Source organism: Penicillium diatomitis (genome assembly GCF_028827545.1).
Source record: "Penicillium diatomitis strain IBT 30728 chromosome Unknown utg000008l_segment0_segment0, whole genome shotgun sequence".
Taxonomy (NCBI): Eukaryota; Fungi; Ascomycota; class Eurotiomycetes; order Eurotiales; family Aspergillaceae; genus Penicillium; species Penicillium diatomitis.
In genome coordinates this window covers 1,268,246-1,290,304 of record NW_026623180.1, presented here as the reverse complement: position 1 = coordinate 1,290,304, position 22,059 = coordinate 1,268,246, and the positions used below count along the sequence as shown (strand labels likewise).

The following is a 22,059-nucleotide window of genomic DNA, read 5'->3' as shown; positions in this document are numbered from 1 at the left end:
GCATATAGACCTCAGACCGGGATCCCTTTGGCTGTGGCGGCCTGCTGCAGCACGCGAGGCCAGCGCGAGATCAATTCGACATCGTCCAGGACACCCTTTCCTTGGTTTCGCACGTACTGCTTGCTAGCATCCACACGTGGCTCAAAGTCCCAGAAGGTGGGAGTGCCTTCGATCAAAGCAGAGTACACCAGACGACGACGTCGCTGGGATCGGATCACATCCTCTCGAATTGAGTCCATGTCCCAGCGAGTGAAGGTCTCTTCGAGGAAATAAGCTAGCAGCCTTGCGGGATCTGCGGTATTGGGCACAGAGGAAGATTTAGCCGGGCTCGGAGTGCGAGGGGGCGATAGTGCCGGGAAGGGGTAGTAGCTTTGACCGCCAGTGGCGCGCTGTGGAATAGGCGAAATTCGAGGAGTCTCCTCAGGCGTGGGCAGACCGGCCGGCACATTAAGGGGGTTGCTCTGCTTGCGTGTGGTTGCTGAGGGCTGTTTGATGGAAGGGACTGACAGACCAGCCACCAGATTGGTCTTTTCCTCGGGATCATTCACGAGGTCAAACAACATGGGTGGATCGAGGGGGCAGTAGATGAACTTCCACTGGCCTCGTCGAATCATCATCAGAGGGGCCTGCGTACCTTCACCCATGTACTCGCCGTAAACAGTGTCGGTGCGAAGACCCTCCTCACCCGTCAAATAAGGCACCAAGGAAACTCCATCGAGTGGAAGGCCCGGCACCAGAGATGCACCGGCCAATCCTGCAAATGTGGGCAAAAGATCCATCGTCGAGACATTCTCCGAAATTCGCTTGGGCGAGAATCTTTTTGGAGCGTGGAAGAGCATGGGAACCCGAGCTGAGTTTTCGAACCAGGTCATCTTGTACCACAACCCACGCTCACCCAACATGTCACCATGATCACCCGTGAAGACAATGATCGTATTCTCGTCCAGACCCGTGTCCTCAAGCACCTTCAACAACTTGCCAATATTGGTATCGACATAGGTGCAGGCAGCATAGTAGGCGCGGCGGGCGGCGCGGATGCGCTCATCGGGCATCTCCTTGCCGAATAGATCAATACATTTGAGGACTCGCTGAGAATGTGGGTCTTGCTGATCATGTGGGATTGCGCTATTCTTTGGCAATGGGATGTCCACCGATTCGTAAAGGTCCCAGAACTCCTTGGTCATGGCATATGGATCATGAGGGTGTGTCATAGACACCGTCAAACAAAATGGTTGATCTGTACGATGACGCACATGGTCATACAGATACTGCTTGGATCTGTAAATCACCTCTTCATCAAAGTCAAGCTGGTTGGTCCGCACGACAGGACCAGCCTCCAACACAGAGGACATGTTATGATAGTAATCCAGACGAATATTCTGTCGAGAATCGTCAGCGCTGATTCCAGTGGCGAAGAACAAGAGCTCAATGCCGAGCCACTCTCGCCGGAGACCCCCGGAAAGGGAAGGAAACTCACCGGCTCATCCCAATTGACGGACCAGCCATAGTCGCCAGGGTAGATGTCGCTTGTCAAGCGCTGTTCATAGCCGTGTAATTGATCTGGACCACAGAAGTGCATCTTTCCCGCCAAAGCAGTGTGGTAGCCTTCTCGACGCAGGTAATGCGCGTAAGTGGGCGTGTCGGCGGGCAAGTCCGCGGCGTTGTCGTATGCACCAATTTTCGAAGGCAGCTGGCCGCTCACCATGACGAAGCGTGATGGCGCACACAGAGGCGAGTTACAATAGGCCGAGTCGAAGACCACTCCCTCACTAGCCAGACGATCCAGGTTTGGGGTTTTGATAGGTGAGTTTTTGTCATGAAGTGACAGCAATGGGGCGGCCATTTGGTCCGCCATGATATAGAGGATGTTGGGCTTTCGGTCCGCCATGGCGTGTTGCAAGACCTCGTGGGGAGGTACTATGATACAGATGATCAATCAAGACGAGGCAGGAATTGACTATGTGAAGACTGGAAAAGTTGACTGAGGTTTCACCTCACGTATATGCTACCAGGGACATTCAACGGGAAGAAAAGGGGAAATGTAATTGAATAGAAAAAAGGTAAGAAGATTGTGGAAAGGGAGGAATAGACAATTATATGAGGGTTGGGAGACCCCGGGGGATGTGGGGATTCACCAAAATACGGAAATTCGAATATTGCCCAAAAGGGTCAACAAACATTACGACAAATCGGGATTCGCAGCCTTTGTAAAATACGACACGCACAGAAGTACTATAGCCAACTCGTCCCAAGACAGGAATGGAATGGCGCCTACTAAGTAAAGTGGATGCATTGTAAATATTGCTCGATGCTGAATGCTCACCAGTGAATGACGATAGGCTGGAAATCAGCATGTGGCCTTCTCGAGCGCTTGGAGGTACTTGGTTGTCAACTGGACTTATCATGAAAGGTTCTGTCATGCCGCATCAGGCGAGGAAGGCTACCGAGAAACGACAAAGTTCAAGTTAACCCGAGGCGGATCTCATTTCTCAATGCTACAGGAAGTTGGAACCAGGTGGTACTGTATTGTGATGTATCAATGTAATTAGTAATTCAATGTAGACCCGATACGACCATTTACATTATCGGTGCTAAATTACACGGTCTAGTCCGATTTCTCAGCATCACGCATAATCCTTAAGATTATTTTATTGCGTCTGGGCCAGTAGGCAATTAAGGGCTTGAAACCGACACCTCGATCGCAACCATTCCTGCGAATCACGCAATTTGAGCCCCTTCATAAGCTTATGGCCACTACACTCAAATCTGATTAGCCTCCTGCGTGGCAGATCAGGGGTCCAAAGGGGCGTACTGACGTCGATTCATCCTGGGAAGCAGGCAGTGAACGGATGGGCTCATCCTCCTGTGCGATGGTGTGATAGCGAACCAGAAAAGGGTGGATGAAGGGAGAGTACTAAAGTAGTAGAGTACTACGAATGGTGACTTATGAAATGTTACGGTATGTAAGATGGTACCCGTCACGTGCAAGTTATCCACAACTGGGGCGGACTTGGCAGTGGAAGCCTGGGAATTGTAGCACCGGAGACTTGCTAAGTTGCTACTAGCTACGGTACTAGCTAGGACTACCTCACTACTACTAAATTGGGTAGAGGAAAGTGCCACCTGACTGGCACAATGCAGTGAACGCACAATCTGTGGCTGGACAAGAGGACTTGGGTATGATTGTTTCAGCCTGAGGCCGGATCATTGCGAGTGCCCAGGAGTCTTGGCTGACAGACTCGGTTGAGTCGGTTCACTTGCAAATTGAAAGGAATGGGTCTGGCTCTGGTGTTTTCGGGTCATGTGCCCCTGGACCGTGATGATCAGATGATGTACTGCTAGAGTGGCCAGGCACTATCGAATCGGGTTCGATTCACTGAATCTTCTTCCAGATGAAAGGATTCTAAGTTCCGCGCAGCTATTCAAAATTAAAATACAGGTAGGTCTGTGGTGATTGCTGGCGAGTGAATCTAGACGAGAGTATATTTTTATCCTAGTGAGACTAGTCTGCTGCGCTCAGATTGAACTGTACATATTCAATATTGGCCGAACGTGGGCGCAAAGACCGAAATTGCCTTCATGAGTCATTCCAACTGGCAGCAGGTGACAAGAGGACCACTCTTCCTGGAATCGACAGCGCATTGATAAGCAAGCTCTCTAAGAGGCGGTCGAATCAGCGGAGAAATTCCAGGTGCAGTTGAACACTCTTTTCTCTCTCATCATCTCATGTGATAGGGGGTAAATTACAATCTCCATTACCGTCGTGGGTAACTTGGTACTGTATGTAGCTGCCAAGCTGTGTAGCGGGCTAGCACTGGAGACGCGCGCTAGTAATCTAATGAGCAAAGGTCCCGTACCGCAAAGCTCCTGCGCAACCGGCGGTTTTTCCGGAAGTTCGTTAAGATCGTGTCAACCCCAGCACCGAGTCCAATCACGAGCGAGGCAGATGCTTGCAGACGGGTCTTCGGGTCTGCGGGACGAGACTAGTCGTCTTTGAGACTAGCCTCCTTCCTTAGTGCCGGCTCCCCGACGCTTGAGAAGGTCTTAGTCTGGTTCAGAACTATAGACGACAGCCTGCGATCCAACCAGCAGCCTCTTGCCACTCCGGTAGACATGGCGACTCCACTTGCTTATCTTGAGCTCCCCAATCACGGCGGCGAGACGGAAAGACCGGGGCGTGAGGCGCAGGAGGGGAAAGGGTAAAAGAGTAAAAAAAGTTGGGAATACGACGGGTTCGCGTGGACACCTGCCATAAGTAAGGCCATCAGAGAGGCACGGAGAACAGAAGAGGAAGGCAATCAGGTAATAGAGTAGATACCTGTGAAAACCCGAAGACAGCGAGCCTAGAGCGAAGAGAGCAAGTTGACAACCCTTATCCAGCCCCCTATGTCAATCAAGAACAGCTAGAGGACTGTACCCACGGAATCAGAATCAGTGTCGTCCCGACAGCCTTCGAGCTTCCTTAAGCGAGACGGCCAAAAAAGCGGTGTGTGGGGGAAGACGGAACCTACCGATGCTCCTGGAAAAGATAGGAGGAATACTCGAATGAGACAGAAGTTGGAGAGAGCTGAATTTTCCAACCTGTGTTGGAACTTGGCAGTCATGCGCGATAGCACAAGAGTCACGACCGCGTGATGAGTCTGTTGTCACTCTGAAGTATCTCTACAAATGCCCAACTGGATTGTTTTTTTTGGCAGTTCGCTCTTTCTTTCATACGTAAAGCATTCGAACTTAATGAATCATAGGCTAGGCGATCGATATTGTCGATCTAATCAGGCCGATGTAATCAATTCGATTATGACAATCACTGTTTTCGGGATATGGTACGGTGCTGAGTGTGCTCATGTACTGTCTCACAGATGCCCGGTCAGTGAGCGAATCTTCTCGCCTAAGCTCGCCATGAGGTCGGAGCTCTCTCCCGGCCATCTTCACGCTTTCCGCCCCAAGACCGGCTTGCCACTCCCGAAACCCGCCCCTACAACTTTCTCCGGGCTGGACCGTGGATCTTTTGATATGCACGATTCAGCGCCTTACGATAGCAGTCACACCGAACCGCAGTCGGAGTCACACATTCGCCACTTACAGTAGGTCAACAGTGATCGTGTCCGACTGGTTGAAATATCTTACATAACGACCAACACAGCCCAGGTCACCTCTTGTTCTTCGCTTTGTGCTGCTTTCTTTTTAGACCACGCCCCAGAAAGGGCCGACTCGTGGCTCAAGGCGCGGTGGAGCTTCGAGGTCAAGTCACTGCCATTTCGACTGTTCTCACGAGTCACTACAGACTCGGTACCCGGAACATGAAAAGGTACTTATGAGGTCTACTTGGGCCACAATGTCTCGATTCGCGGGGTCATGTGGAGACAAAACACTTTCTTCCACGATAGCACTGTTCGTCGGTGACCCGTGACCCTGACGCGCGTTCGATGAGCATTGATCGGCCCCCATCAACCGTGAGAAATGCGGTAGGATCTCTTCAATACATTACACTCAGTGGACAGGCAGTCGCCCGACGACATGAACTACACTTTTCAACACTCATGTGATCGCATGACCCAGCACCAGTCCGTACCAGAACAAAAATTTCGCGTCCTGTGTGCTGAGGGCTGACCTTTTTCGCCAGCAATATGATCCTGTTCAGTCGTATCTGCTGGTAATAGATGCCGCATGGTGGAGTATCCGTGTACGCGATATTTTGTATTGTGGCCAGCTCAGCGAGTAACATCAATTCGAGGGACGAGAACCGCGGTTGGTCAATTGCTAAACAGGAGATTGATCCTTCTCGAAGGGAAAAAGGACCTGCATTCGAAAAATGATAAACAGATACCCGTACAGCAGTCGAAAGGGCAATGAAAGAGAAACACATCAAAACGCTGAACATGGAATGCGATAGGTAATATAGAGGAGGACTCCGTGGCGACGGGATAATCGAAGAACCAATGCTTGTTAGTTAAACACAAGGAATCGCCAGGGCAGGGAAAACGCAGAAAAGAGAAGTCTGAGAGAAGGAATTGAACTTTGCTTGTTGGGTCAATCAACCTTTACGGAACTGAAGTTTCGATGTAATCAGTACCCGTCTTGACAGAACACGAGATTCGAGCAAGGTCATACCTGTAGACTCGCCGTACGAACGCATATGCAGCCAAAAAACCAACAGTCCCCGTCAGAAGACCGTACACGGCACAGGCAAGGAAGCTGTAGCTGAAAAAGAGCAAGGTCGAGACAAAGCCGGTGATGTGCAGCTTGAACATGTAGTACCAGATGCAGTAGGCAAAAATCCAGCAGGCGCTGCTTCCACCCGTGACAAAGCTCTGCCACCACCAGTGATAGTTCTAAATAGGTCAGCTGACACGGTGCAGCGAAGGAATATAATCAGGAACACACCTCCGAGCAGAGTTGGCTATAAGTAGCAATCACAGTCACCTCAACGACGGTCACTAAGAGTACAACAGAGACGACGCTGAGGAAACCGAAAACATAATAGTACCCGCTTTTATCTTGCCATAGGTTTTTAAAGACGAATAGGAGTTCGATGAAGAGAACTGCAAAGGGGATTGAGCCAGCAAGTAGCGGGCCGGCAGGGCTGCGTAGATACCAAGGTTGGGGTGGGATTTGACGAGGGATTGCGCTGGTCTGCAGGGGATGCTCCCAGGGACTGGCACGCACATAGCCAACGTAGCTCCCGAGGTAGACCAGCGGGACCTGGATTAACAGCCAGAGAGCAAGAAGAGCGACAAGGGTGCTGAAGGGAATCGCGGTGCTGGATGCCTGAGCCCAAACGAACAAGTTCAGTATGAATACGAGGCAAAAAGCGAGACCGGGAAACAGAATTGCCGTCTAAACGATCATATCAGCGGGTGGATCTCATTGCAAGTTTGGTAGCTTGTCAATCTGGAACTTACAATCAGTGTGTTCTTGCGCCAGGCAGAACCACCAAAGGTCTTGTACAGTCTCCCAGAGAAGTAACCCGAGAAGAGGCCGGCAAACACGAAAAGACCCATGCCAACACTGACAAATCCACCCCGGAAGCTTGGGTTCAAAACGCCCAAGCAAGACAGCGCGAGCAGACCAGTTGCCATGAAGAGAAGCTGCATACCCGATCCAACGAGTGGAGCCAGAAGGCCATTATATGCCGGAACTCGGAACACGTCTCCGTGGAGAAGCTTCCATCCACTTGTATCCTCAAAGCCCTCCTCATCCGATGAAAGGTCGGCATTGTGTTCGACATCTGCACCCTCCAGTAGACCCTCATTCTTGGAGTCTTGCGGACGCTTCCGTCTGGTTTGTCCCTTCATCTTTCGCTCTTCCATGGCTCCGTCGCCGCGACCCTTGATGTCTCCTTGAACAGTCCGACTCCAGATCACAAGGACAGTGACACCTAGCACTGTCGAAATAATCAGAGAGTTGACAATGGCCAACCAGTGAGTCATTGAGCCTCCCTCCTGATTGGTAAAATACAGATCCCAGCGATTGGCCCATTCAATCTTCTTCTCTTCCCTGAAATAGACGGAATACGAATACGGTATATCCAACGTGGCGCCGTCATCTTCTTCGTCATCTTCAGGGACGTAGGAAAGACCGCCGTACTTCTCTTTCAAATGAGCCATATCAGGCGCAATATATAAACACAGGCCTTCGGAGTCCTTGTGGACGGCTTTGGGACAGCCATCATCTTTGCGACCATCTGCAGAGATGCTCTTTGGGTAGACCTCAAAGCCGACGATGACTTTGCCACCGTCCGAAGCGCTTCGCCATCGAATGACAATGGTGAAATGGTTATTTATAAAATACCGCGGCTGTCCGGTGGCAGGAGAAATTTCCCGGTAGCCCAGCTTGAAGCCAGACGCATAATACCTGCGGCTACGATCCACAGTCACAAAGCTCGTCGCTCCTGGAAGGTTATCGACAATCCACTCGATTGCGTAGTTTTCTTCGATCAGTTGGCGGGCCCATTTGACATCGGCGCGGCTGACTTTTGCGGTACATAGAGACTGACACTCCACATTCTTGCCCATGATCAGCTGGAAGTCGGATGTCATGATTCGATCTCCGCGCAAAACTTCACCCAGATTGAGGGATATGCTTTGGCCAGATCCAAACGGTGAGCCACCATGACTGCGGCCACTGGGGGGACAGACGAAAGGAAGATCGAAATAGGCGTACTGTAGCTGAGTGTGGTCGGAAAAGATTTTGTTGACAAGGAGGGGAACTGGCTGGTCGTCGTTGTACTTGGTTACCGAGTAACCTGAAAGGCATAAGTAAGTTAGTACTCGATCATTATACACCTATGCGCAACACCCAGAAGCTGTCTCACCAGGGATGTAGAAGGCCCAGGCATTACACGCTAGTAGCAACAGATACAGAGCCCAGTGATGGGCCCTCATGCCCAAAGGCATGGATTTCATTGTGATCACGATCTCCACTGGTTCGGTACCGGTTCCTGGAGAACTCACGGCGACTAGATACCCATGCGCATCTGTCGCAGCAAGTACACGTTATTGAATGTGAATAGACGGCCGAAGAGAATTCAGTTCACGAGTGGCCAGTGTCTTGAGCAAGGAGAAGTACTTTGGATGAACAAAGTGTATAGTTGGCCTAGTCGTGAAACAGGCAGCGGAGACGTGATTGACGATGTCAAGTGTCGTTTCTTGAGCACTCCGATCAGATCAAGCTGAACCTTGTAGTACTTGCGCGTATCCAGCGAGGTTGGAAAGCGGTAATTCAACGAGCGTAATCGGCACTAAATGCCAGTGTCCGGACGATTCGCCTGTCGAGATATCTTCAAGGTCACAGGGGACTCCTTGCAAGGGTCGTGTCCACTTACACGTCCACAACCCAGGATCCACCCGGCCGCAACCACGTACTCCTCCAATCGGGCATCTAGGTTGATTACATAATACTAACGGTCCCATCTAGTTAACTAGTCACAGGTAACTTATATGTAGGTAACCAACTCCCAGGCACTTAGTAGGTACCTAGGCAGTTACCAGTCAGTGACAAGTAGTCAGTAGTCACTACTACCACTACCTTATCTTAAGGCACTACCTAACTGCCTATACTACCAAGGTTGGTACTGCCTCCTGATAGTAGTCCTAGTACCTTTAGAAGTAAATTACCCGTGGCTGGAAGCTTCTAAAAGACTGAAGTTAGGTGAGACTTCCACTGGCAAAAGAGCTCGTGAACTCCGCTAGCAGCCCGAGGACCTGAATCATATTAGGGACTCGAGGGACAGTCTCTCACAGCTCGGCGACCTATGTTGTGAATTGTCAATTTAAAGGGCTATGTGCAATTAAATGAACATGTGATGCTATATTACGAAGCCAAGTATTGCCTTCAGTTCAAACGGTGTTGCTGTTCTTAGTCTGTCCTCTCGAAATATAAAAGTTTGTACTTATGGCTCCTCATATGCCGGCATCGTACGGAAAATAGATGTTTCAGGGCGGGCTCGTGGATAGCTTCATTCTGCATCATAGCATGGAATTATGTAGATAACATGGATAATGGATACTTTGCCTTGTAACGAAGCACCTAGGAATGGTTGCTGAGAAGGTATTCCACGGCACCCTGAACGCTACCGCCAGACCGACGGAGCGCCTCAATGTTACGCTCAAATTCGAAAAAACCCATATCATTCAGCTGACGAAGTTGATCGGCGTACCTTTCCTCTGGAGGTCTGTTGTCAGGTGGCTGTGAAGTGCCGAAGCCAGCGCCTCCCTGAAGCAATGCAGCAAGCGGATTTGCGCCTGCAGCACCCTCTCCAGCGCCTTGCCCTCCCATTCCCTGCATCATTTGACTCATGAGAGCGGGATCACGCAGAAAGGGATTCTGCTGCGGGTCGAAAGGGTTAATTCCACCCTGACCAGCATTGCCAAACAAAGCCGGGTTGAGCAGCGAAGCAAATGGATTTTGAGCCGATCCCGCAGCAGGGTCTGATGTCCCACTTGCGGACGTCGTTGACTGAGCTGAATCACCTCTATTGCCGGTAGCAGTTTCGGAGGGATTTTCTCCAGTAGTAGGAGGCTGGCGGAGGCCTTGTCCACCAAACAAAGCAGCGAATGGGTTGCCTCCCATCATTGGGTTCGGCATCTGGCCAAAAGGGTTTGGCGGAGTGTTCTGTTGCTGATTGTTTTGGGTACCCTCGGTGGTATTAGTAACACCTGGAGCCGGGAAGGCGCTCTCGCCACCACCCAGACCACCACCACCACCCATCCCCATTGCCCGCTGCATCTGCATCATCTGGCGTATGGATGCAGGATCAGTCAGCATTTGACGGAATGCTGGTCGCTGCATCAATTCACGTGCCATAGGGCCCATATCACGGAGCATTGGGTTTTGTTGAATCATCAAGTCGATCATAGCTGGGTTTTGAAGCGCCTCATTGATTTGCGACTGAATTTGAGGATTTTCGAGCATGCTCAACATTGCTTCAGAGTCAGGAGGAGGGCCCATCTAGATGCGAAGATACCTGATATCAGTTGTTTGCGCGAGACGTGGTCGAGGAGTGAAAAGCTTACCCCACCGTCAGGTCCGAAAAGACCAGCTCCAGGGAGCTGCGCGAAACCCGCGTAACGAGCACCTGTAAGACCAGCAAGAGGATTGTTGCCAGTTCCAGCAGCCAGATTCGTTGGAACGCCAGCGGCAGCGGCCGGCTGGGTTGTGGCTGGATTGTTAGGCCCCGACGCCGCGGGGTTAGATGGCGCACCAGTGGCAGAATGTTGTTGATTACTTGCAGCGCTTTTCACCAAGTGGATAGTATGTCCATCCTTGATCTTGTAAGCTTCCAAGGTATCGCTATCTTTCATGACTCGCCCGGAGTAGATCAACCGCTGGCGCTCAGCAGGGGTGTCAGCATAGTCAGAGCTTGCGAGCTTCTCCTTAAGCTTCGAGACGAGTGTAGACAACGGTAGAGAAAGCGTGAACTTCGCATCGGTTGAGGATTTGATAGTAAAAGTGATTGGAGTTTCCTCCGTGGTTGCATCGTTATCCGCCATAGTCATTCAACGAGCGTGCACTGGTGCAGTTGCTTGCTTCGATGTGGGGTGGTAAATGAGGAAATGACGGCAGCGCAACTGCGGATGTGACGATATTGAAAAGCAGGCTCGATGAGATCGTCGAAGTCGAAAGATATCTCAGTTTCTTTTTATTGGTGATTGTAATCGTCGTCAGAGAGAAAACCTGAAGATGAAAGTGAGGGAGTGTTGTAGAAAAAGGCAAAGAGGGGGGCTTCCTTTCATTTACTACTTTCAAGTGACTGATAGTCTGTCTGATGACGGCCCGCTGAGGCCGACGGTGTATTATTACCTAAGACTTTAGCCGCGGAAGGCGGTCGAATCTCATAGTGCCGAGCTCCACGTGATCGCGGCTAGCTATTCTCGCACCTTTGGAATTTTCCTACCTGCAACTTCCTTCGCATGTAGCGAGAATTGTGCAGACATCCTTTCTTCGCGTTCCCTTCCCATTGCCGATGCTATCAGGAGTTTTATGAATTTGTGACTCCCCTTTAGCAGCTATGGGACACGTGTGATTATCACAAGCCCTTGACTGCAACTGCTCGTTCCATATTTTTGGTGATATTGCTACGCGTCGGGGGTCACCAAAAACTACCCTATCGCTCAGCTTCAACTGCCCATCATGGCGACAACATCGCACATGTTCATGTACTCCCTGACGATCCAGCCTCCGACTGCCATTACACAAGCAATCCTGGGCCAATTCGCAGGGACCAAGGAGCAGCAAATCGTCACTGCCTCGGGATCTAAGCTCACCATACACCGACCTGACGCGACCCAGGGCAAAGTCACCCCTCTTTTTTCGCAAGATGTCTTTGGCATCATCCGCTCTCTAGCAGCGTTTCGACTGGCTGGAAGCAACAAAGGTACGTCTCATGTGTGGCCCTTGAACGCAATATGAGTTCAATTTAGTGATCCTTCAAGCTTCCCGGGTAGCGCGGTCTTGGTCGTCTCATACTTGTCCTTGATGGACTTTGCCAACTGCCCGGGTCTGCAATGTTGACGCTGTATGAAGTCGCTTCACTGCACGCGCCTTGTGCTGAGTCATTTCTCTTCGTACAGATTACATCATCATTGGATCTGACTCCGGTCGCATCACAATCATTGAATATGTCCCATCCCAGAATCGATTCAGTCGAATCCATTTGGAAACATTTGGAAAGTCTGGAGTGCGTCGCGTCGTACCGGGGCAGTATTTAGTCGTTGATCCCAAGGGTCGGGCTTGTTTGATTGCCTCTTTGGAAAAGAACAAGCTGGTCTACGTTCTCAACCGCAACTCGCAGGCAGAGCTCACAATTTCCTCGCCTTTGGAGGCCCACAAGCCTCAGACTTTAGTCTTTGCCATGACAGCTTTGGATGTTGGTTACGAAAACCCAGTTTTTGCCGCTCTGGAAGTAGATTACTCTGAGGCAGATCAAGACCCAACTGGACAAGCTTACGAAGAGATCGAGAAAGTTCTGGTCTTCTACGAACTGGATCTTGGTCTGAACCATGTTGTTCGAAAATGGTCCGACCCCGTGGACCGCACTGCGAATATGCTCTTCCAAGTCCCCGGCGGAGCCGATGGTCCCAGTGGTGTCCTCGTATGCGCTGAGGATAACATCACATACCGTCACTCCAACCAGGACGCGTTTCGTGTTCCAATTCCGCGACGCACTGGGGCAACCGAAAATCCGGAGCGCAAGCGAACGATTGTGTCCGGAGTGATGCATAAAATGAGGGGCGCTTTCTTTTTCCTTCTCCAATCTGAGGACGGCGATCTTTTCAAACTCACCCTGGACATGGTTGAGGACGAGAATGGTCAGCTGACTGGTGAGGTCAGAAGATTGAAGATCAAGTATTTTGACACAGTCCCAGTGGCCTCAAGTCTTCTGATTCTTAAAAGCGGATTTCTCTATGTTGCCAGCGAATCAGGAAATCACAACTTTTACCAATTTGAGAAACTTGGTGATGACGATGAGGAAATTGAATTCTCGAGCGACAACTTCTCTGCTGATCCATCGGTGCCTTATGACCCGGTCTTTTTCCGTCCAAGGCCGGCGGAGAATCTCAACCTGATGGAGAGTCTCAATGCTTTGAATCCAATGACTGACAGTAAGATTGCCAATCTCACCGGTGAAGACGCACCGCAAATCTACACTGTGGGAGGAACCGGTGCTCGCAGTTCGTTCCGAACATTGAAGCATGGTCTCGCAGTTTCAGAGATTGTTGAGTCGGAGCTTCGTACTGTGCCATCTGCCGTGTGGACCACTAAGCTTACTCGTGGTGATGAGTACGATGCCTATATTGTGCTTTCGTTTGCCAACGGTACCCTTGTTCTGAGCATTGGTGAAGTTGTGGAGGAAGTATCTGATACAGGGTTTTTGTCCACCGCACCAACCCTTGCTGTGCAACAGCTTGGCGAAGACTCTTTGATCCAAGTCCACCCCCGTGGTATCCGTCACTTGATGGCTGATCGCCGTGTGAATGAATGGCCTGCTCCCCAACATCGATCTATTGTCGCCGCTGCCACGAACCAGCGGCAAGTGGCGGTCGCTCTCAGCTCCGGAGAGATCGTCTACTTCGAAATGGACTCTGATGGCTCGCTCGCTGAGTACGATGAGCGTCGTCAAATGTCCGGCACTGTGACCTGTCTAAGCTTGGGCGAAGTTCCTGAAGGTCGCATGCGTAGCTCATTCTTGGCGGTCGGGTGTGACGATTCCACTGTTCGCATTCTGAGCTTGGACCCTGACTCCACACTTGAGAATAAGTCCGTTCAAGCCCTGACCTCAGCGCCCTCGGCGTTGAACATCATTTCTATGACCGACTCAAGCTCGGGTGGCACTACGCTTTACTTGCACATTGGCCTTTACTCTGGTGTCTACCTGCGCACCGTTCTGGACGAAGTCACGGGTGAGCTTTCTGATACCCGTACACGCTTCCTCGGGGCCAAGCCTGTGAAGCTCTCTCAGGTTTCTGTAAAAGGGCAAACGGCAGTTCTCGCACTGAGCTCCCGGCCTTGGCTTGGATACTCGGACGTCCAAACAAAGAGTTTCATGCTCACGCCTCTCGACTACCCTGGCCTTGAGTGGGGATGGAACTTCTCGAGTGAGCAATGTGAGGAAGGCATGATTGGTATTCAAGGCAAAAATCTACGGTATGTTCTCAATCCTTTTATTGCTTCTTCCCCAAAACCGATCATATGATGAAACAAAAGGGACCTGAAATACTATGTGGACAAACTTTTATTTTATTCCAATTGTTCCTACTGAGATCGTTTCCCTCTTACCGTTCTGTCTCGTCTTCCATGTTCAAATGACATGTCGCTGATTAGCATCAGGATCTTTTCGATTGACAAACTTGACAACAACATGCTGCAAGAGTCGATCCCTCTGGCTCACACCCCCCGTAGATTCGTGAAGCACCCCGAGCAGGCACTCTTTTATGTCATCGAATCTGATAACAACGTGTTATCTTCAGCAACACAAAAAAGCCTCATCGAAGACTCAAGGTCTCGGAATGGTGAGGTTGATGTCCTCCCAGCTGCGGGCTTTGGCTATCCTCGTGGCCAGGGACACTGGGCGTCTTGCATTCAAATCGTGGATCCTGTCACCTCCAAACAGGTGATATTTTCCTTGGACCTGGAAGATAATGAGGCTGCCGTGAGCATTGCAGCAGTGCCATTCTCTAGCCAGGACGATGAAACCTTCCTTGTCGTTGGCACGGCCAAGGACATGACGAGCGATCCTCCCTCATCGTCAGGCGGATTCATTCATATCTATCGCTTCCAAGAGGACGGTCGCGAATTGGAGTTCATTCACAAGACAAAAGTGGATGATCCTCCACTGGCCCTTCTTGCGTTCCAGGGGAGAGTCCTTGCCGGAGTGGGATCCCTTCTCAGACTATACGACCTGGGCATGAAACAACTGCTTCGCAAATGCCAAGCTCACGTGGTTCCTCATACAATCGTGGGGCTTCAGACCCAGGGAAGCCGTATCATCGTCAGTGATGTCCGTGACAGTGTGACCTATGTCGTGTACAAGTACCAGGAAAACGTCCTCATTCCCTTCGTCGACGACACTGTCGCTCGTTGGACCACGTCAACCGCCATGGTTGATTATGAAACCACTGCAGGTGGCGACAAATTTGGCAACATCTGGCTGCTTCGTTGTCCCACTAAGTTTTCTGAGGAAGCTGACGAGGATGGCTCTGGAGCCCATCTGCTCCACGAAAGAGGATACCTTCATGGGACACCCAACCGACTTGATCTCATGGTTCACTACTACGTTCAAGACATCCCTACTGCCATTCACAAAACACAACTGGTCGCCGGTGGTCGTGACATCCTGGTATGGACTGGTTTCCAAGGCACCATCGGCATGTTTGTGCCTTTCGTCAGCCGAGAGGATGTCGATTTCTTCCAAAGTCTTGAGATGCAACTTGCTTCTCAAACCCCTCCTCTCGCTGGCCGGGACCACCTAATTTACCGCGGTTACTACGCTCCCTCAAAGGGTGTCATTGATGGGGACTTGTGCGAGATGTACTTCCTTCTTCCCAACGACACGAAGAAGATGATCGCGGCGGAACTCGATCGCTCCGTTCGCGAAATCGAACGCAAGATCTCGGTCAGTCCCTGTTTCCCCTCCCACGGGTCCTTGTTTCGACCTGCCGTGCTCTCACTTACTAATGCCATCTGTAGGACATGCGAACAAGGGTCGCTTATTGATTTTATGAGGTTTCTTCTGGCGTCTTGGTTAGCGTTTCCGTGCTTGGGCTTTAGATACCTCATTCCGTCCTGTGATTAATCAAGGCGTGGTGCACACCACCAACTGCTATCCTCCCCCCGGGTTCGGTCCGTGTTCTTCTCGCACGTAGATTCACCTTTCTCCCTCCCTCCCCGTTCAACCTTCCAACCCATCCCCGTCTCTTGCCTCGCTCGGTTTGCCGCCTTCATTCGGCTAATCTTGAGCTGGATGCTGCCCAGACCCTGATTCTTTCAGCGTGTCTGTTCAGCACGAGACAAGATCGAGCATGGATCTCCTATGCTTCGACGTTTTTTGAGTACGATTTGGCTCGATTCGCACCACGGGTCTTCATCGTAATTTATCTGTCGGAACATTTCTCGTAGATTTGATAGCCCGCATCAATGGAACCCCCCCTTCTTTCCATCATTCTTCCATCTCTTCTCTCTCCATTTGCATATCAGCCTCAGACGCCGTCTTCGTTGGCAAGAACATGGCTGTCCTCAGTAGGTTACCCGAAGCCACTGCAATTGCATGACTCGCAGCCGAGGTCATCGGATCCAGCTCGGCGTGAACAGCAACCGCCCGGCGGCATCTCAGACCGAGAGGGGATCCCCGTTGAGTGAAGAATCCCCGAGACTCAGTACTGTTGGTCGGGCTGCCGTAGCCCGGTGACGCAAAAACGCACGCTGGTTGCCGTCGACCCGCCAGCCTTCTGGTCTCAAGCTTCCCCTGATCTTACGTTCCAAGCAATTGTCACATGATGTATCTTGTGTAGTTACGTACAATCGGACTTGGTGCGGTTATGGTCGGAAAACTCTGGATCCTCCCGACTCCTGGGACTGTCGGCTAAACCCGTCTGTTTTGTCATTCTCGTCGGTGAAGTCCCAGATGGGAACCCCATCAATGGTGTCATTGCCGTGGAAAGATATGGAGCCCCTGTAGGAGTCCGTAGGAGCCAGACTGCAAGAGGTAGAGAGCCGAATCAATTCTTTGTCTCTCGGGTCGATCAGTTTCGGGAGGTCGGAGCCCTCTCAGGCTGACAAACCCTGTTGACACTCGGACCACACCGGTCACCTTGACCAGAGAGAGATGGTGCAGCCTTCGCTTGTCGTTAGGTTCAGCCAGGCAGTCCACCGCGAGATCGATGACCCTACCAAGGTCATGCTTACTCCAATAGGCATGCGTTGCCGTTCATTCTGAGTCAGGGTTGAAGGTTTCTGACCGCGGGACTGGCCTTTCGTCTTCCCAGCCAGCAAGCCGGCGTCAACGACCGGCGCCAAGGATTGTCATTGATGCAAGTGGATCCCCCCACTTGCAAAAGCCGCAGGTGGAGACCCAAAGGACCCTCAAGGGCGTGCACAAGGCAGGCCTTCACAATCCGTGCTACGCCTCATCCACAGTTCTTGAACAATCGCTGGCGTCGGCCAGGCACCCCACATGTCCATCGAATATACCGCACGGCTTTGGACAGATGCACGACATCAGTGCTCTCCAGGAATGGAGTCCATGAGCCCGTTGGAGGGGTCGCGTCAGGACGCTCATGGTGTGGTGTGGACGCTGGAATGGGGTGTATGTCTCTTGCTCGAACCTTGGACGAGCTCGGCGATGATGGCTTTATCCCCTTCTCGGAAATAGTACGAATGGAGTACTAGATCGGGTGGATGATGGCCGAAGCCATATGGCACCTCTAGCGAGCCGCAATCATTGTATGTCTGCATCTCTCCTTTTTTTCTTGTTTGGATCCAAACCCCCCATTCAGGCTAGAGAGCTGTTTCTCAGAGGAACTTCCTTACTTGACGCTAGACACGCGGCCCTCTGTGCCGGAGGGCGTGGCACATGTCTCCTACAGGGCGTGACAGTATGGAGGCAGTGAGATCAGCTCCAATCATTCTGGTGCTGACTCACAACGACTACAGAGTCCTGAATCCTGAGTCCTGACTGACTCGTCTGGCTCGACCGTTCCATCTGGACCGTCGGCTGCAGCTTCGCCGTCTTCTTGGCCTGAGCCATCCTCTCCACGTGAAATGTGCCGTTTCCCCTCCAAGTCTAGCACGCCCTTGGGCCATACTAAGGCATCCATCTGATGTAGTGATCGGCTAAGCTCTGGAAGGTCCCGTAAAGTTATTGATGACTCATGCTCCAGGCTAAAAGGCATCTAGATGGATTTGTAAAGCAGCCTTGACCGCATACGTGAGCCCCTCGTGGACGTGGCTATCAATACATTAGGCCTTTGTACAAAAAGCATGAGAGCGCCGCCGTCAGGCCTTCAAGAGAGAACCCCCGTGGTTGTCCTCATTGTCGATTTATTGATTTCCTGCATCATCGGAAATTGAGCTTGACGGAGCACGGAAAGAGCCCCAGTGCGCTTCTACACGACAGGTCCACTTTTACTATATTATCTTTTTTTTTCCCCAGGCCTCACTGTTGTGGAAGGCCCCTTGGAGAAATATAAACAAAAGACCAAAGGCAACATCGAAGGGCCTTTTCTTTTCTGTCGCTTCACCCCTTCTCCTCCCTCTGCCCTTAGTTGTTCCCAAAAGGCTTGATCAGAGTCTACGATCAGAAAGCGATTCTCTCAGGTGACGCAACTCCCGCCGCCCTTGTTGGCCCCGCATACTTGAGGCCGACTAGCAGCAGAGAAGCTGTGATACAAAAGGCACGCGATCGGCTACCTCACACTTCACCTCCCTGTCTGGCAAGCAGCTTGGGTATTGTTCAACGTTCCCAGAGTCAACAACACACTTCAATCAGACAAAATGACGACTCGGTCCATCATGAGCTATGGGTCAGAATCTCTCGACATCTTCACCCGTCGGTCTGTACCAAAAATCGACATACTGTTGGTCGGTCAAAAGCCAGGGCTGGTCAGTTCATACACAACCAGTGATCGCATTGAGGGCCATGTCACCGTCAAGGTAGACACAGACACCCGCTTCGATGAAGTCGAGATTATCTTCCAAGGTACGTTCATTGCACGAACATGTCTGCCTCCTTGCGTGCGTTGTATGTGCAGGGTTGACATTCCACACAGGGTCGTCGCATGCTATCGTGGAGCGTGCCGCATGTCCGGGGCGTACAGGCTCCCAGCAGATGTTCCTGAAGCTCCGTCAGCCAATTGAAGAGTCAGAATACCCTTGTCCAAGAATTTTGGAAGCTGGCCGAACCTATTCATATCCCTTCACGTTTGTGGTACCCGATCGCCTGCTCCCGCAGGCCTGCACCCACCCGCGGTCGAGTATCCACATTCACCATGCACACACGACACTACCACCGACTCTGGGTGATCCCATGTTGGCTGGCAATGGCAAGGTATTGCTAGATGATATGGCTCCCAGCATGTGTCAGGTATCTTATACAGTGCGTGCTGCGGTTTTGAAGAAACCCGTTGGCGACCAAGGCGGGCTCAAGACTTTGGCCAGCACGGCCAAGAAGGTTCGCATCATTCCGACTGTCGAAGAGGAGCCTCCGATTAACGTGGCGGATCACACCGTGTACATCACTCAGAAGGAGAAACTCGTGAAACGAGGGTTCCTGCGAGGCAAGCTGGGTCGATTGGTTGCTTCCGCGTCGCAACCCAGTCCCATTCGGCTGCTTCCTCTTGGTTCTGCAGCTGATAACACTGTCACCACTGTCGCCAGGATCCATTTGAGATTCGATCCCGCCGGGGGTGAGCAGCCCCCCAAACTTGGCTCCTTGTCAAGTAAGATCCGGGTCAGCACCCACTTTGGCGCAGCACCCTGGGAGGATTTTCCTACGCAGAAGACGGGCACATACCATGGCCAAGTGGGCCAGGGACTCTTCATCGACACTGTTTCAATTTCCAACCTGTGCGTTGCCTCCGCGCAGTGGAAGAAGCACACCACACAACTTGAGCCGGAGCGACGGTCGTCGATGCTGTCAATGATCTCAGACGACTCACAGGAGTCAACCACTGCCGATGCCAAGGCCACCTACTTCACTACATCGCTGGTGATCCCCATCAGCCTTCCCAAGAACAAAGCATTTGTGCCAACCTTCCACTCCTGCCTGATCTCTCGCATCTATGCCCTCGACCTCTCTTTGACCTACCACACTCCGGGTGCCAATGTTCTCACCCCGACCATCTCTCTGCGTCTCCCAATCCAAGTCATCACACAACCTGACAATGCCCCCTCGTCCAAAAACGGGGCCAGCGTGATCGTTACCCCAGAAGAAGTGGAGGAGTATTTTCAACCTCGTTCAGTCGCCCCGCCTACTGAGTCAGTCGTCACTACGAATCTCCAGGCCCCGCCGGGGTACTCGTAGTCCCGTCACCGTCAGTGCGGCGCGCGTGACCCTACACCCTTACTGATGATATCTTTATACCCCATTCACTCTCCTAGCTCGACGTTTCCATTTCTGATTTCTCGTTTCCGCGGTTCAATTCCATCCTGCATTGGAAATACCCACATCGCTCAAGCAATGTCCATCGCACAAAAGCAAATTTGTTCTCGTTCTTTCGTATCCGGCATGTCTATCCGGCATGTCTACCCTGCGTGTTCATCGTGTTTCTCGGCCAGCGGCCTCTTATTACGATAATGTGCAGTCGAGCGCAGTCGATCTTCTCGACCATAATACCCATTATATTGCTTTGTTCTTCTTTGATAGGAATATATATATGATACCATCTTTCTTCAACACATTTGCAAAATATTCCGATCAAAGATTATGTATAAACATTAACACCAGATTAAATGGATCCAAGAAGTAGACTCTCGCAGATCGTCATTATTTTTGTCGTTATCTCCAGGCATGAGTTTGGAAGGTAAGGTATGTAATGTACCCCATGTCGGGTCACTCGTACTAGACTCTGTGGGAGTTTACACTTTATAATGATTCGAGCCAAGCCTGCTTTGCCCTTGCTACGCCCAAGAGATTATATTACTCAATCAAGCTAAGCGATTTCTACCTAGTCGACTCGCACAGAAAAGAGATAACAAAGCCATTCAGCCTGGGGGTTAGTAAGGTATTCCATAATAAGATAGTTAACCAACAAAGCACACACAACCACGCCCAAAGCCCAGGTCCATTCGGGCCGCCGGAAGTGGTGGACAACATTCGGCTGACAAGAATTCACCTCAAAACTTGGAGTCTTGATGTAATATGGAGCTCAACTTGGCCACATTGGCGGCAAAATGTGGGTTCCACTATTTATTTTTAAGTCGAGGAGTTCCAGAGTCCCAGACGGGAGCCTGATCGAGCTATCCACGGATACTCCCATTCATCGAAATGCATCTAGAATCAACCTGAATCTCGAGCCTCGGCGTGCTAGGTAGACGTCTTGGACTTGAGTCTGAACCATGGTATTCGAGTGATAATGGCAGTCATTCATTTGCATATCTCATAGTGAGAGACTTGAGATCTAGACTCGTTTTCGAAGTTCTTGATATACATCGATAGCCGGTTTTGAGGTGACTGCTCCGGGGGAGACTTTGACTCCATGGAGACTACGTATTGACAGAAACAATCGCGATGGGGGATCATCAGAAAGATGATTTGAACTACGAGGCCTCTCTAGGGAACATTTTCCATATGGCTCTTAGAGCAAATTCCCAGAAACCAAAGCAACATCGGGATTCGTGACCGGGTCAGTTCTATTTCCTGAGAATACATTGAATCACCATTTGAGTTCTATTGTATGTCGGAATTTGCACTTTCTCCCAGATCTTCAAAATCGTCTCATCTCCCGGTCGTCACATGCATGCAACGACGCCCAGACTAATAAAAGTGCGATTTCTCGGTGAGGTGACCTTGCATGTTCCATCTATCCGAGATTAGATGCTACTTCATATCTTCATACAGATTAGCATGATCAAGCCATCTCATGCATCACCACCGTTGGCATCCTAGTTCATGCAACCATACTTTTTTCACGTGGAGTCCCCGCACACTACCTGTAAACGATAGAGATAGGGCAGAATCATTGTGATTGCTACATCTGTTATCTTCGAGCCCTACCTATGCAAGCTTTGGATTTCGTGCGCCAAACGTGATTCTGCAAGCATTCTATGCACGTTAGGCCCATGACAATGTCTGGTGGATGCAAGATATGCTACAGTCGCGTGCTACATCGTCTTCAAGATGATGAGAGTAGCGAAATGGAAGGATTCTTGACCTAATTGGAAATTCTGAGCTTTCGTACAAGTGGTATGTATGCGCATTGCACTTCGCATCAGCTGACCATGTGACCGACGGTCAAGTGTGAAAGACGCGTTGAAGTGGAAGATCGACAACACTTCAACAGGACCAGAACAAGCTTGACAGAAACGAAGCCAGACCGCAATGAATACATGCGATTCTTCGCCATG

The 22,059-nt window shown here is 51.0% G+C and overlaps 6 protein-coding genes across 6 annotated transcripts; 2 read left to right on the top strand and 4 right to left on the bottom strand.

Moving 5' to 3' along the window:
• Positions 1-11: 11 nt before the first annotated feature.
• N7539_006461 (putative choline sulfatase) lies at positions 12-1,888 on the bottom strand (the record flags this gene model as incomplete). Its single annotated transcript, XM_056936063.1, has 2 exons — positions 12-1,379; positions 1,478-1,888. The coding sequence occupies 2 exons, from the start codon at positions 1,886-1,888 to the stop codon at positions 12-14; spliced, it is 1,779 nt and encodes a 592-aa protein (XP_056788987.1).
• A 4,153-nt stretch (positions 1,889-6,041) lies between these two features.
• N7539_006460 (transmembrane 9 family protein) lies at positions 6,042-8,405 on the bottom strand (the record flags this gene model as incomplete). Its single annotated transcript, XM_056936062.1, has 4 exons — positions 6,042-6,332; positions 6,385-6,837; positions 6,903-8,245; positions 8,315-8,405. The coding sequence occupies 4 exons, from the start codon at positions 8,403-8,405 to the stop codon at positions 6,042-6,044; spliced, it is 2,178 nt and encodes a 725-aa protein (XP_056788986.1).
• A 1,123-nt stretch (positions 8,406-9,528) lies between these two features.
• Positions 9,529-10,991, bottom strand: N7539_006459 (ubiquitin domain-containing protein DSK2; the record flags this gene model as incomplete). Its single annotated transcript, XM_056936061.1, has 2 exons — positions 9,529-10,449; positions 10,515-10,991. 2 exons carry the CDS (start codon positions 10,989-10,991, stop codon positions 9,529-9,531), a joined length of 1,398 nt encoding a protein of 465 aa, XP_056788985.1.
• Positions 10,992-11,631: 640 nt separating this feature from the next.
• N7539_006458 (DDB1/RSE1 family protein) lies at positions 11,632-15,714 on the top strand (the record flags this gene model as incomplete). Its single annotated transcript, XM_056936060.1, has 4 exons — positions 11,632-11,875; positions 12,072-14,145; positions 14,329-15,613; positions 15,688-15,714. 4 exons carry the CDS (start codon positions 11,632-11,634, stop codon positions 15,712-15,714), a joined length of 3,630 nt encoding a protein of 1,209 aa, XP_056788984.1.
• A 442-nt stretch (positions 15,715-16,156) lies between these two features.
• N7539_006457 (uncharacterized protein) lies at positions 16,157-17,813 on the bottom strand (the record flags this gene model as incomplete). Its single annotated transcript, XM_056936059.1, has 6 exons — positions 16,157-16,462; positions 16,517-16,523; positions 16,586-16,693; positions 16,779-16,883; positions 17,188-17,290; positions 17,639-17,813. The coding sequence occupies 6 exons, from the start codon at positions 17,811-17,813 to the stop codon at positions 16,157-16,159; spliced, it is 804 nt and encodes a 267-aa protein (XP_056788983.1).
• Positions 17,814-18,489: 676 nt separating this feature from the next.
• N7539_006456 (arrestin (or S-antigen), N-terminal domain protein) lies at positions 18,490-20,017 on the top strand (the record flags this gene model as incomplete). The annotated part of the gene is made up of 2 exons (XM_056936058.1): positions 18,490-18,694; positions 18,765-20,017. The coding sequence occupies 2 exons, from the start codon at positions 18,490-18,492 to the stop codon at positions 20,015-20,017; spliced, it is 1,458 nt and encodes a 485-aa protein (XP_056788982.1).
• Between the last annotated feature and the right edge of the window lie 2,042 nt (positions 20,018-22,059).